This window comes from Populus alba, chromosome 7, assembly GCF_005239225.2.
Source record: "Populus alba chromosome 7, ASM523922v2, whole genome shotgun sequence".
Taxonomy (NCBI): Eukaryota; Viridiplantae; Streptophyta; class Magnoliopsida; order Malpighiales; family Salicaceae; genus Populus; species Populus alba.
In genome coordinates this window covers 3,750,818-3,764,916 of record NC_133290.1, presented here as the reverse complement: position 1 = coordinate 3,764,916, position 14,099 = coordinate 3,750,818, and the positions used below count along the sequence as shown (strand labels likewise).

General features: G+C 33.0%; 2 protein-coding genes across 4 annotated transcripts; both read right to left on the bottom strand.

The window, feature by feature from the left end:
- Nucleotides 1-118: 118 nt before the first annotated feature.
- Nucleotides 119-2,516, bottom strand: LOC118063079 (AAA-ATPase At1g43910). Its single transcript, XM_035076990.2, has 2 exons — nucleotides 1,085-2,516; nucleotides 119-842 (listed from the first exon to the last, which is right to left on the bottom strand). Exons 1-2 carry the CDS (start codon nucleotides 2,099-2,101, stop codon nucleotides 354-356), a joined length of 1,506 nt encoding a protein of 501 aa, XP_034932881.1. The 5' UTR covers nucleotides 2,102-2,516; the 3' UTR covers nucleotides 119-353.
- Nucleotides 2,517-2,670: 154 nt separating this feature from the next.
- On the bottom strand, nucleotides 2,671-13,062 carry LOC118063080 (uncharacterized). Of its 3 annotated transcripts, none has more exons than XM_035076991.2 (18): nucleotides 12,909-13,062; nucleotides 10,611-10,711; nucleotides 7,905-8,058; nucleotides 7,113-7,315; nucleotides 6,694-6,773; nucleotides 6,520-6,615; nucleotides 6,321-6,444; nucleotides 6,069-6,127; nucleotides 5,905-5,976; nucleotides 5,103-5,173; nucleotides 4,916-5,012; nucleotides 4,250-4,324; nucleotides 3,983-4,081; nucleotides 3,657-3,800; nucleotides 3,536-3,565; nucleotides 3,376-3,438; nucleotides 3,197-3,274; nucleotides 2,671-3,101 (listed from the first exon to the last, which is right to left on the bottom strand). In XM_035076991.2, exons 3-18 carry the CDS (start codon nucleotides 8,021-8,023, stop codon nucleotides 3,042-3,044), a joined length of 1,470 nt encoding a protein of 489 aa, XP_034932882.1. In that variant the 5' UTR covers nucleotides 8,024-8,058; nucleotides 10,611-10,711; nucleotides 12,909-13,062; the 3' UTR covers nucleotides 2,671-3,041. The 3 variants fall into 3 exon arrangements, with proteins under 3 accessions (XP_034932882.1, XP_034932883.1, XP_034932886.1); XM_035076992.2 differs by having other exon boundaries at nucleotides 7,905-8,053; XM_035076995.2 differs by lacking the exons at nucleotides 10,611-10,711; nucleotides 12,909-13,062 and adding an exon at nucleotides 8,155-8,448 and having other exon boundaries at nucleotides 7,905-8,053.
- Nucleotides 13,063-14,099: the final 1,037 nt, after the last annotated feature.

The following is a 14,099-nucleotide window of genomic DNA, read 5'->3' as shown; positions in this document are numbered from 1 at the left end:
TCCACATTAAAGAAAGTTCAGGGTGGAAATTATACATGCAAAAATCTAGAAGTGAAATTGAGAAACTATCCAAACTTTAGAGGGTAAATTAAAATTTACCAGAGAAAATGCTAGTATATTAATCAACTGAATTATTTTATTAAATTTAAGATTAAAAACAATAGTTATTAAACTTAGTTGACCCGTAACCAAATCTTAGACTAGATTATAAAACAGGCCGGGTTTTATTGCTATGTTAAAAACCCTTTTTTCACAGAACTCATTTCACAATGCAACAAGAGCTATCCCACAAAAGGAAAATCCAACCAGTAGGTACTAAGACATTACTTGATAGAAGCCAACAATCCATCTTGCTAGGTCAAGTAAATGGATGTTGTCAGAATCTTGGATTGTTTCACATCCTGTTTCATGCTTCCAGTTCTACACTTCACAACCTCTTCTTTTATGACCTCTTCTTCATCCTCCTTTTTAGCCCCATTATCCATCATTTCAGTAGTCTCCTTCATATTTATAAACTCAATTAGACTTTGAAGTGCAACCTGAGGATTGTCACATTTCATAAGATGCTGTGCAACTTCTGCTGGGGTAATAAATCTACTCTGAATGAGATCTTCAATGCATTTGAAAAGGACATGCTCTTTAATCCCAAGATATGTAGAGGCAAGCTTCTTGAAAGCTGCAGGAGTACAACGTCCCATGTAAATATGAACATCCATTCGTCCTGGGCGCAACAATGCTGGGTCCAGCTTCTCTTTGTAGTTTGTGGTGAAAATGATTATTCTTTCATCCCCACAGCTTGACCATAGTCCATCAATGAAGTTCAGTAAACCAGATAAGGTCACCTGTGAGAAGATTTAAAGAGAAATATGGTTTAGTCAATATGGAAATGGAAAACTTGGAGGCAATATGGCATCAATGTGATTAATGAATCTTTTTTCCAGATATATTCTAGTTAATTTCATCTAATCTGATTAATCATTTTTGGCATAAAGTTACTTGTGAAGTCTAATTAGTAAAGGGTTATAATTAAGTTAATTCCTAATAAGATAAACTTGGGAGATAAATTCTTTCAAAACTCACTTACCCCAGGATCAAAAGAAATCTTCTTATCAAGTTGATCATCATCATCGTCATCATCTTCCTCACCATCTTTCTTTGGATTCCTAGTTTGATTGCGGGAACGTGAATATTTTGTACTGCAATCAATGTCCTCAATAAGAAGAATTGAACGATTGGTTGTGGAGGTGAGTATCGTCCTGAGTTGAGAGTCATTTCTTACAGCTTGGAGCTGGAGATCATAGATGTTGAATCTTAGATAGTTTGCAATGGCAGCAACGAGGGTGGATTTTCCAGTCCCTGGTGGACCATGAAGAAGGTACCCTCTTTTCCAAGCTCTACCAACACTCCGAAAGTATTCCTTTCTCTGCACAAACAAGTCAAGATCTTCAGTTATGAACTTCTTCAGGTCAGGGTCCATTGCGAGAGTCTCAAAAGTAGCTGGATGCTTAAACACTGTAGATTCCCACATAGAATCTTCGTTATCATAAGTATAGATGTTGAGAGTCTCCCTCTTGTTCAAGATTGAAGCTGCAGTATTGCTAATGTGTGGCAAGTAGCTTTGCACCACATGTTCTCTGTAGTTCTTTTTGCAATTCAACTGGAAGTATCTTTTCTGGCGATAGGAGTACTTTTTCGCTTCTTTCTCACAGAGTTTCCATTCAAACTGCATACCTTGAAAAACATCGATTACTTTAGCATCAATAGGAATCCCTGGTTTAGGTGGGGCAGTGATGTTGTTCGTGTCGCTGGTGCCTAAAAGAAGGCTTTTGGTGGAAGGGCCGATTTTGGTTGGAAGATAGACCTCAACAGCTCGAAAGGTTTCATTCTCCACAGCTTGCCATCGGTCTTCAATGATGAAGGTGAACTCTGAGGAGAAGTAGGCGGCAAAGAAATCTGAGAACTTAGTAGCTATGTAGTCACGCATACCCCTTGGAATCATTTCATTCAAGATGGTGCGGATAAGCATGGATAAACCAGATAGGGATGCGTACACAGAGAGAATTGTAGTCATGGAGGGCAACTCCTTCAAGAGAGACGCCATTTTCGATTGTGAAGAGCAAGCAAAGAAAGATAGAAGACCGATCACTTGATGAAAAGAAGAGAGCAAGGGAACTTGTAACCAAATCAAGAACAACAATTATTGAGTGGAAGTGTCCAGGGTAATCAATGGAGAGCGAGATTTTCTTGGTTTGAATACGTGTCATAAGATAGGTGATTCTTTTTCTTGGCTTCTTGTTTTCTACTGTGACTCTAGTAGAGGGACAAGGTGCGGGAGAGACTGATAATATATTTTAAAGGGAATCATATGTTGCCATGTTCGGAGAAACCACATGGAACATGCTTGGAAAAGAACAAGGGAGAAAAGACACCGAGGAAAACGACAATTAAACACAAGGAAAAGCAATGTTGACCTCTTACGGTCAATTCATTCACACTTCAATCACGAGAAGAAGACGAAATGCTCGAGAATCTTCCTCTCTAGACACGATGGTCTAAGCAGATGCAGTATTTTAAGTTCGGCGGAAACAGTGCGGGAAGATGCTACTGTTTATGAGTGATTTTCTATCGAATCTAGATTTTGTTTTGCTTTTCATTTCTTAAGATTCTCACTCACGCGTGAAGAGCAAAATATCATAATTAACCTTGGTCTTCACTCTTCATTACAATTACATATCATAATTCCAGAAGAGCAAAATAAATAAATAAACAGGAAACCAAACCTCATCTGCCACCTCACAAAATTGAAAAAGGTATGAGACTACCACTACTGCCCAAGCAGACGCCACTCATTCTCGTATAAATACACCAGCTCTCTCTACAGTCTACTTAAATACACATGTTTGCCATGTGAGGACTGATGTCTTTCACCTTCCAAATCAATCTTAGCTCATAAAAAGGCCCATGTGGCTTTGCTGTAGCTCGCAAATTTTACGAGGAACATAGCCCTTTTACATTCTTGATCATTGAAGCCACCGGTGATTTCAGCTTGCTGTGGTTCCAAATCTTCTAGCAACCTCGGCCTCAGACAATGTATCCCATAGCTGCGAGATTTCAGTGACATAAATTAGGATAAATTATACAAACTTTCTCATAGATACGCGCTCCAATAACTATAAGATAGGGTTTTTAAACTCACTTCCAATGTCCCCTTGGAGCCTCCAATAGCGAGCAGAAAAGGGTTGTCCTCTGAGAAGGAAACAGAAAAGATAGCTCCCTGAAAACATTCAGAACAGTGTGATGACTCATGCTAACATCTAAAAACATGTTTAAACTTTTTTTATAGCGTGAGATCTGAGGAAAGTTATGATCACATACTGCTTTAGGATTCTTGGATACTAAACATGAGGGTTGGTTGTTGGACAGATCCCAGAGCTTTACCTGTAGAAATATTCAGCAGAAAATGGAATTATATGAACCATCGAAAACTTCTGCTCTGGAGGACCAAAAAAAAAAAAAAAGCGGTCAATGACTTTACCATTTTATCTGTTGATCCAGTAGCAAGAAGCTGTCAAACATGGCAAGGAAAGTTTAGTGAAGTTGATAATCTAAACATCTAACTAGAACTGAGGATTAAAATATGAAAATGAAGATAGTACATTAGGTGCTAAAGGATTATAAGAGATTGTGCAAACAGCTTTGTCATGTGCATGGAGGGTAAAACTTGGCTTAAGGTCAGAAGCTGATCCAGACTTGGCAGCACGGATGTCAAAACCTTGAACTGTACCATCTTCAAGACTCACCTACAAGGATATCTCAGCATTTTAGACGATATTTTAGTGCCTCGCAAATAAAACACTATATACACCTATCATGTATTAAAAACATAGAAACAATGTTCCCCTCTGTTTCTTTGTCAAGAAGAAATAGAAGGAACTCAAAAACAGGTATAGGAAAACCATAAATAGAAGGATGAAGCACACACCACAAATAAATGCTTATCATGCGGATCCCAGGCCAAGCTTTCAACGTCAGCTGTGACCGACCACTTGAAACCAGGATCTGAAGGCAACCTTCCATCCTTCTGCAAAGCAAAAGCGTAATGACATCAAGACTAAGAAAGCTCTTAATTACCATGACTAATTAAAGAAAACTTTCACATGGCAGTGATCTTAGAAAGAAAAGCCTTGCACTGTGAGGTATAGTGACAATCCAAATATATAGACATCAGACTAAGCAAGCGCTGTATTACCATGACTACTGAACGATCAAAAGATCCACTGAGAAGAACTTGTGGCTCATGATGATTCCATGCAACTGCTTGAACCTGTCAGCATTTGTATGAAAAGAAGAATGTAACCCATATCAATAAGCTAATAACACAAGTACCCATAATTTTTGCATCCAGTAAATTTAAATAGAAACCATAAGACACAGCATAGTAAAGGGTGTTCATTACATTGGCTAGCACAAACAACCGCTATGACTTAGAGCTGAAAATATTCCAAAAACCCTGCTCTTATAATTCCAACAAATCTTGGAAGACTAAATTGTTCTATGAAGACAGGCAACTGGCACATTGTATGACAGTTGGATAAAAAGAAGGAACTCAACTTTCATTTGTTTTCTTTTTCATTATTAGAATTTCCTTAACAAGTGTTTAGCTTTATGACAAAGGAATATTGACAAGTTATTCAATCACTAGCACGTTGATCTTTGAATGGTTCAACAGCATGTCTTGCAGCATACATGTGCATACAATGTGCCTGGTAGTCCTTGGGTTGAGGACACTGATAGGTCAGCACCGATGCATGAACAGTTGTAATATCCCAATGAATGCATACCCACGTAACAAATGAATCTGGCTTGGTTCACTGTCCAAATTATATGAAAGAATAATGTGAGGCTATATTCTTGCCTTGTCTGTATGATGCTCCATGGTAATGTCACATTTTCCAGCAACCACATCCCAAATTTTAACTTGTTTGTCGGCACTAGCACTGGCAAGGATGTTCCTGTATTTATTTCAGTACTTATTAGCTATCGGAGCAATCCATCAATGTTAGCGGATAGAGCAGAACTAGATCATATGAGAATCCCCAGACCTGAAATGCTTGTTCCAAGCAAGACCAAGGACAGAATCAGTGTGACTGCCTTCTTTGTATTTAATTGACACCTGACAAAAGAAGTTGCAGGACTAGTGAGAAAAAACAAGAATAAAAAATATACTGTCTCAAGCCATATCACATTATGCCCATGTTTTGAAATGATGATACTGCTCAAGGAGGACTTGTAACATAAAGGAACAACGCAAATCAAAACAACCCCATAACAGTTATCCATGATACTGTAGTCATCAATCATAGAAACAAAATGCAAAAGCAAGGTACAAGAACCACCATTAAGTTGCCCAGTTCCAAGATGTTTCAGGTTGGATTCTAATGATAAAAGATGTGAGTGGAGGACCTAGCAAGGTGCAGGCCATCCAGCATATTGATGTATATTTTTTTTTTTAAAAGAAGGTGAAAAAAAGAAAACAGGAATATTTTTTCCTTTGCCAGGGCTGGTTCACACATGCAGCAGGCATATCTTAAAACCTGCCAATTATAGACACCACTATAAAGGTGTCAATGCTTTTCCGAAGCTACCTTATTTCTGAATCTCCCTAAGATAAGATAAGCATGAAGAAAAACCCATGAACTCCGCTTCAACATTCATACCCGCTTGAGCAGAAAATTGTGAAGAAAATTCATGGATCTCAATCACACAAAGATGTAACCTTAAATGGATGCCAATGCCAATGAACAACAAAGTTTTAACTTCATTCCTTCTCCTCATTCATAGCCGCCTTTTGAACACATAAACAATAAAAGGTGCAAAGAACATTAAAGGAACTCTAGAATACACCTTTTTCCCTTTCTTCTTCTTCTTTTTCTCTTCAATGCCACCTAATACCACAGCTGGTTGCACTTCATCAATCTGAGAACATCAGAAAAAATGTAAGAGATTCTAAAAAAATCTCTGCCTAAAAAAGTCAATGTATTTGTAATTTTATGTGATGTTCCACATACAATGTCAAGGTCCCATATTTCAATGGCAGGTTCCATTGACCCAACAGCTATAAAATTCCCTGCAAAAACACAAATCTCAAAAGAGGTAGTAAGGTATAAGTTTCTGCGAGAAATCCAACCCTCATGCACCACTTTTTAATTTCATTGCTACTCTAAAACCAGATGTCTCAAAAAATGGAGGTGAGCCTAGAAAATGGGAATATACTGGAGAAGCTGGAATCTGCAAGAAAAACAAGGTATAAGCTATCATACCTTTTTCTCCCCCTTTAAGTGGACAATCAAGCCATGCTGTGCAAAGGGGAAATGCTGAAAGGGGAACCTCATGGTGAACGTATATGTTTGAATCACCATCACTTGTTTCATCCAATATCCAAACCTGCATGCACAATTGGCGCTTCGTGTCAGGAGAGAGAGAGAGAATTGCAGAGCTTCCCAACTAACAATTGCATGCCTCGAGGTTACTAAATTCATCCTTGTTGCATGCGCAAACAATGACTGCATCCTTTGGTTTGATAGCCATGTCTTCAAGATCTTCAGAATCATCATCCTAAAAGAGTCAGTGCAAAAATAAGTAACCAAATACCAAGAGAAGCCAGCTACAGCATAACAAAGTAGTCAAACTTACATCTTCATCCTTGATGTACGGGTCCATGCTATTACTTGGGTAGTAAAGGTCCCCGAGTCCTGTGCTGAACAGCTCAATACCTGCATGACCAGATGCATCTTTAGTTGCACATCCAATGTGAATTAAATTCAAGGCATGTGACCAGAAAATGATGTGAATCAAAAGGGTAAAAAAGAGCTGAAAAAGTATTTATGCAAGTGATTGTTATTCACCGGTTTAATAATTCCCTCAATGATTCAAATATTCAAGAATGCTCTTATCAAGAGAGATCGATATTTAAACAATCCATCCTAACCTCCCAAACTAAACCAGCATGGCGACCAATGACCCTCTTATTTTCTACAAAATGTATCAGATAAAAAAAAGTACATAAAAGAAAAGGAAAAATAAAAATGGATTCTTTGTAAATGCATATGTACCATCCTCCTCATCATCGTAGTTGTCCATATCAAGTTCCTGCAGACCATCTGCTATGTCATCAAATTTGGTCTCTGACTTGTTAACTTTGGAACTTCTGCCAAGTGCATTTGCTACAGCTAATGCTTGGCTTACTTCACCGGTCTGCTTGGCAGCATCAACATCCATTTCCTGGTCATCTTCCTCGCTGCCACTATCTTCTCCACTGGACAAACCAAGAACATAAAAAACAATCACAGTAATCAACAACCCAGAAATTTGACAGTATAACTAGAACACGATGGTTGACACAACAGTCATGTTAAACTCGGGTTCATAAAATAAAAGCAATAATCACAAAATCCAGAACCAGAGATTGATAGTTTCATCACACAAAAACATGTACAACCAAATATCAATTTGCATAACTTGAATACTGATACAACCCAATACGATACCAAAACTCCACCAAGTTCACATAACCCATATATCCATTAACCCTTCGTAACAGAGATTTAAATTTTGTTTTTTCATCAAATGGGTCTCAAAAACTCAAACCCAATCACACTTTTACTATAAAATCAACACCTCCTGATTTAAAACTCAGCTATTTTAGCACTTAAATAATCAACATTACAATGCTCCATCAAGCCTAGTCCTCCCATTCAATTATTAACAGCATTGAAAATACACAAAAAGTGAATCAGCCAACAAACCGTATAGTAAAAAAACCGTACGTTCAACAACTAATAGCCATTGAAACACAAAAAGAAGTAAACTTTTTTGAAAGAAAAAGGGAGAAAATAGTAGCTTACCTTCTCTCTAAATCACTAGCTTTGATCAGCTCTTCAATTTCCTCTTTTGAAGGTGGGTCTGCTACACTTGGTACAGACTTTGCAACCCCTTTGGGTACCCACGAAACTGCTGCTATCATTGTTCCTCTTCAAAGCTCAAATTTGTTTTCCTTTTCTTATCAACACACAACAGAATAAATAATATAAAAGAACAAATTTTGAATTCAGGGAAAAATCATATGAGAATGGAAGTTGATTAATTAATAAGTACCTTGTTGATTATATGTTAATGAGTGAAAGAAATTGCTTGTGGGTTTTATGCTGGATGCTCTGTTTCAAGCGTTGCTTTTTTATATTATATTTATACCCTAAAACCCTAATTGCAGGATATTATTGGGTGCAGCAGGGTTTATTGAAGGTGTTAGATGTAAGGCTAATTAAGGCTGTACCTTTGACTTGGTAGGTTGATTGACTTCAGTGCCAATTCGGCTTATAAATTCGGAAGAGAAAATCTCAATTTAAAAGGTGTTTAAGAGTAAGTTAGAAATTGTTTATTAATGTATTTTTAACTTAAAAATATATTAAAATAATATTTTTTTTAATTTTATTTTTTATATCAACACATAAAAATGATTCAAAAATATAAAAATTAAAAATTAAATTTTAATTAAAAACAAGTTGTATCACAACTCCAAAAATGTTAATCCCAAAGTGATGTACTTATTTTCAATGATATCTCAAACTTGTAAATTTTATTAATTAAGCTCTGAAATTTCCTCCATTCCTCAATTGAATCCTTTCATAGTTTTTTTTAATAGTTTAAGTTTAATGTGTATATTTTATACACTAAAATGATGTAGATTTAAAGAAAAAAATTATTAAAGAATAGTGAATGGGTATAGTATGCACATTTATGGACTAAAATAGTGTCAATTTGAAAAAAAAAGATATGAAAATATCCAGAACATGAACGAAAAGGCTTGTATGAAAATTTCTTTAAGGATCAAAATGATAAAATTCATTATCTAATGCTTTGATATTATAGTTTGGACTAAAATAGTTTCATTTTCATTATTATTTGGATATATTTATTTTTTTATATATTTTTTTAAATTATACAATCGAAATATTTTTAGCTATGGTTTAGTTTGTAATTATCAATAAATTTTATATTATTTTAGAAGTAATTAGTTATTTGATCAGTGCTCTATCAAGAGTTAGATAATTTTGTATTTCAGCAAAATTTATAAATTTGAAATTCAATAAAAATAAATGTATAGGTTTGAAACTAATCCTTTAAAAATTCATTCGCCCTGTTTATTTAAACAAATCCAATTTTAAACATGGATTTTTAAAAAGAAATACATGGCAAGTGATAAGAAATGCAAAAGTTTGATATCTCAAATTTATAAATTTTATCATTTTACTAGGGTTCAATCACTGTACTAAACTGTCGCTATATCTTTAGTAGCACGAATATTTAAAGGATTAACCCTGTTTTAAGTGAGTGTTTAAAATTGTGATAAAAATTATTTTTTTATTTGAAAATATATTAAAAATATTTTTTTATTATTTTTAGATTTTTTATCCTTTTGTTCAGTTCTCTCTTCAACATACCGTATTATGCAGACCCAACCAGTTTTAACCATTCCTTGCAGAGTCTTTTCCCAATCAGTTCATCATTTTTATCAAGCAAAGCATTAGCTTTGCCAAGAGATGTAAAAAAAGCTAAATTGGGATATTTCAAAATTCTTTAAGCTTAAGAAAATAAATTGATTCTGGTTTTTCAATGGAGATTAATTTCAATTAAGATAAAAGATTTAATTTTACAAAATTCAAAACAAAAGTATGATTTCATCAAATCAGCATGCCTAATTAACGATACTAATTTAATTCCAAATGTGACAAACCCCCTTAATACCTACCTTAGCAATCATATTTACAATAAAACTTCAGATTTTTACAAGAAAAGAAACCATATAAACCCACAGATTATGTTTTTTCCTTGACATGCAACAGCCAACAGAAGCAGGAAAAAAATTGTCAAAAAAGAGGAAACAGAGTAGAGGATCAAGATTCCTTCTTGATTAATTTAAAATCATATTAAATTTGTAAAATTCTTCACAAATTAGCAAGTTTACAAAGAAAATGAATCACATAAACATAGTGATCAACAAAAAAGAATAAAGGAGACCATAAATTATCCTAAGTCAAGAACCCCGCCAACAGTTGATATCAATTATAGTTACTAAGAGCGCCAACCCAACCGAACCATAAAAGTACCAAAAAAACGTCTAGGGCTCCTTCTGATCCCCATTCAAGTCTCAGTTTTTCTATCTTTTTTGTTCTGCTCTCTCTTCGACATACTGTATTATTTAGACCCAACCAGTTTTAACCATTCTTTGCAGAGTCTTTTACCCAATCAGGTTCATCCATTTTTTTTAAACAAAACATTAGCTTTGCCAAGAGATGTAAAAAAAAGATAAATTGGGATATTTCAAAATTTCAGCGTCGTTGTTCTATATCTGAAATTTGAATGGATGCAAACATATGCATATGGAGTTTTGAGTTCAAACTTATACATTACGGTAGTTGTTTTTACGTGGACAGTAATGGGGATCTAAAATCCTAAAATATCTGGTCTTGGGTTAGCTAGGCACGGTGAAGAGATCTATGGCACTAGAATATGCACTGTGGGGTTAATTTACAGACAACGCAGATGCTTACCTGAATGGTGGAGGCAAGAGCAAGCCGCCGGAGGGGAAAGAGCAGGATGGCAGCTACAGGAGCAAGAGCAAGCCGCCGGAGGGGAAAGAGCAGGATGGCAGCTACAGGAGCAAGCCGCCGGAGAAAGAAGAAGGAGTTAGGTTTTAGAAATATAATATTTTCAACTAAGATAAATACAGGATTAGAAATACAGGATTTAAATGGGTTTAGAAGTCTGTTAATAATTATTTAAAAAAAAATAGCATGACAAAATAAGGATACAAAAATGATATAAAAAGGAAAAAAAAATTTATAGAACACCATTTAGAATGTAATTAAAAACTATAATTTTTAATACTCGCTATTGAATTTACATGTATTTTAAAAATATTTAACATGTTTTTTAAGAAATTATTTTCTTAATCTATATTGTGGATCAATTTATGTGTCAAATAAAATTAATTTTTTAAAAGTTATTTTAAAAACACACTTCTTATAAACATTTAGAAAAATAGATTTATTTTGTGGTATAGTGAGCTTGTATTTGTAAATAATTAAATACAAAATGTTATTAATCCAGTTTTTTTCTTTGACTCAGTTGTCTTATATTTATATATTTTTTAATATGAATAAATTGTTATTTACTTTTTATTGTTTTAATTTTTTAAATTTTATTTCAAGAGGTCAAATTTCTAGGCACTTGTTTTTTCCCCTTCCTCCCCTTTCTATGAAACACCTTCTTTTAAACTCTAATTAGTACCGCTAAAAACAACTTATTTTTTATTTATTTTTTTTATAAATGAGATTTTTTTTCATTTATTTATTTATTTTATATTATCGAGGCCTCGTAATTTCAAGTCTGATTATCTTTTTAAATGAAATGTTTACATCAATGGGGTATTAGAAAGTATTTAATAAAAGTACTCGAGCTAGTATGAAAAATCTAAAAGTTCAAGCACTCAGCAAAAATATAAAATAGAATACTTAAATCGAAAAAAATAAAAAATATGTAATAATTTCAAAATAAATTGATGTAAACTTTTTTTAGTAAATTTACTGAATAAATTTCAAAATATTTTTTTATAGAATAATATCTAGAATATAATTCCAAACAACGCTAAACTGTAGGCTACAAGTACGGTTAAGGTTTTGAGTTTGTAAATATTATTAGGTTTTTTTTTTTTTTTATCAAACATCTATGTTAATTTAGAAATGCCCAACTTCACATCTAAAAAAAATAACACGAATTTTATATTACAAATAACAAAATAAAAGGTCACCGTAGTCTCAATAATCATTATAGTTTCCACCTTTTTAGGCACATAACAGCTGACAAGCAATTATTTGACTAGTTATATAAAGCAAATAAAAAAATTTTGGCATTATGTTTTATGTCTAGATAGAAATTTATAACTTGATGGCCCAAACAAACATTTTAAAATTACTAAAATTATTGTATAATTAGTTTCTTACTCAAAAGAAATATAATCACTAATTATAAAAAATTACATAAACAAACACATTAAAAAGAATACTTAAATTGATCATTAAAAGATATATAGAATGAGAATAACTATATATATATATAAATGGAAAACTAACTATCATTTCAGGGGTGTTTGAAACAATAGTAAATATTGATTTTTAAAATGATTTTTTGATTGAAATTGTATTAAAATAATATATGTTTTTTTAAAAAATTTATTTTTGATATTAAAATTCAAAATACATTAAAAAAAATTTAATTTGAAATAAAAAAAAAACAAAAAATGACAAAATAGTGATTCAATCACTGTACTAAACTGTCGCTATATCTTTAGTAGCACGAATATTTAAAGGATTAACTTTGTTTTAATTACGTGTTTAAGATTGTGATAAAACTTATTTTTTTATTTGAAAATATATTTAAAATATATTTTTTTATTTTTAAAATTTGTATCCTTTTGTTCAGTTCTCTCTTCAACATACCGTATTATGCAGACCCAACCAGTTTTAACAATTCCTTGCAGAGTCTTTTGCCCAATCAGTTCATCATTTTTATCAAGCAAAACATTAGCTTTGCCAAGAGATGTAAAAAAAGCTAAATTGGGATATTTCAAAATTTCAGCGTAGTTGTTGTATTTCTGGAATTTTAATTCATGCAGGCATATGCATATGGAATTTTGAGTTCAAACTACATTTCGGTAGGTTCTACGTGGACAATAATGGGGATCTAAAATCCTAAAATATCTGGTCTTGGGTTAGCTAGGCACGGTGAAGAGATCTATGGCACTAGAATATGCACTGTGGGGTTAATTTACAGACAACGCATATGCTTACCTGAATGGTGGAGGCAAGAGCAAGCCGCCGGAGGGGAAAGAGCAGGATGGCAGCTACAGGAGCAAACCGCCGGAGAGGACAGAGCGGGATGGCAGAGAAGAGAATTAACAGTGTTAGGTTTAGAAAGCCTAAATTTATATATATATATATATATATATATATATATATATATATAATATATATATATAGAGAGAGAGAGAGAGAGGGGGGGAGAAATTGGTATAAATATAATATTTTCAGCCATGAATATAAATAAAAAAGGATTAAGATAGATACGAGAGTTGTTGAGATAGGAAAAGTATTTGTCATTTAAAGTAATTTTTATTTTGAAAATATATAAAATTAATATTTTTTAATTTTTAAAATTAATATATTAAAATAATATAAAAACAATTATTTTTCATAAAATTGTATTTATAATGCTAATGGTTACTTGAAAAACTCACTATTGGGTTTTGTTCTTTAAAATAATTTTTATTTAAAAATATATAAAATTAATACTTTTTTAATTTTTAAAATTAATATATAAAATAATATAAAAATAATTATTTTTTCATAAAATCGTATTTTTAATGCTAAATGGTTACTTATAAAACTTGAAAAAACTCACTATTGGGTTTACATGTATTTTAAAAATATTTAGCATGTTTTATGAAATTATTTTTTTAATTTATATCTTGGATCTATGAATCAATTAAGATTAATTTTTTTAAATGGTTTTAAAGACATGATTTTTATCATAGTTTTGAAACTTGGTCGGCCGATTCGGGGTTAGAACCGGGCCGGGTTGAAGAAAAAATAAATGAAGGAAAAACCCGGTATAACCGGCTGACCCAACGACCCGGTTGATCCAGCAAGACCCGGTCATGACCCGACCACAAACCTATTGGCTTTTATTTTTTTTTACTAGAACGATATCGTTTTGATTTTTTAAAAAAAAATTGACCTGACCAACCTGGTCAAAACCCGGAACCCGAGACTTGGACCGGGCCAGCCACCAGATCGAGTCTTAAAACTATGATTTTTATATTACCAAATACATTTTATTTTGTGGTATAGTCAGCTTGTATTTGTAAGTAATTAAATACAAATTGTTATTTGCTTTTTATTGTTCTAATTTTTTTTTAGTGGGTCAAATATAGTCTACAGACTCTACACAAGTATTATTAGTTTTTAAAATAAAACGCATTT

Coding starts and splice junctions, on each gene's coding strand:
- LOC118063080 (XM_035076991.2), bottom strand. CDS start 8,023: ATGATAGCAGCAGTTTCGTGGGTACCCAAAGGGGTTGCAAAGTCTGTA. Junction 6,128..6,320: donor ACTTAAAGGGGGAGAAAAAG/GTATGATAGCTT, acceptor GTGTTTTTGCAG/GGAATTTTATAGCTGTTGGG. Junction 3,102..3,196: donor GCTCCAAGGGGACATTGGAA/GTGAGTTTAAAA, acceptor GAAATCTCGCAG/CTATGGGATACATTGTCTGA.
- LOC118063079 (XM_035076990.2), bottom strand. CDS start 2,101: ATGGCGTCTCTCTTGAAGGAGTTGCCCTCCATGACTACAATTCTCTCT. Junction 843..1,084: donor AGATTTCTTTTGATCCTGGG/GTAAGTGAGTTT, acceptor ATCTTCTCACAG/GTGACCTTATCTGGTTTACT.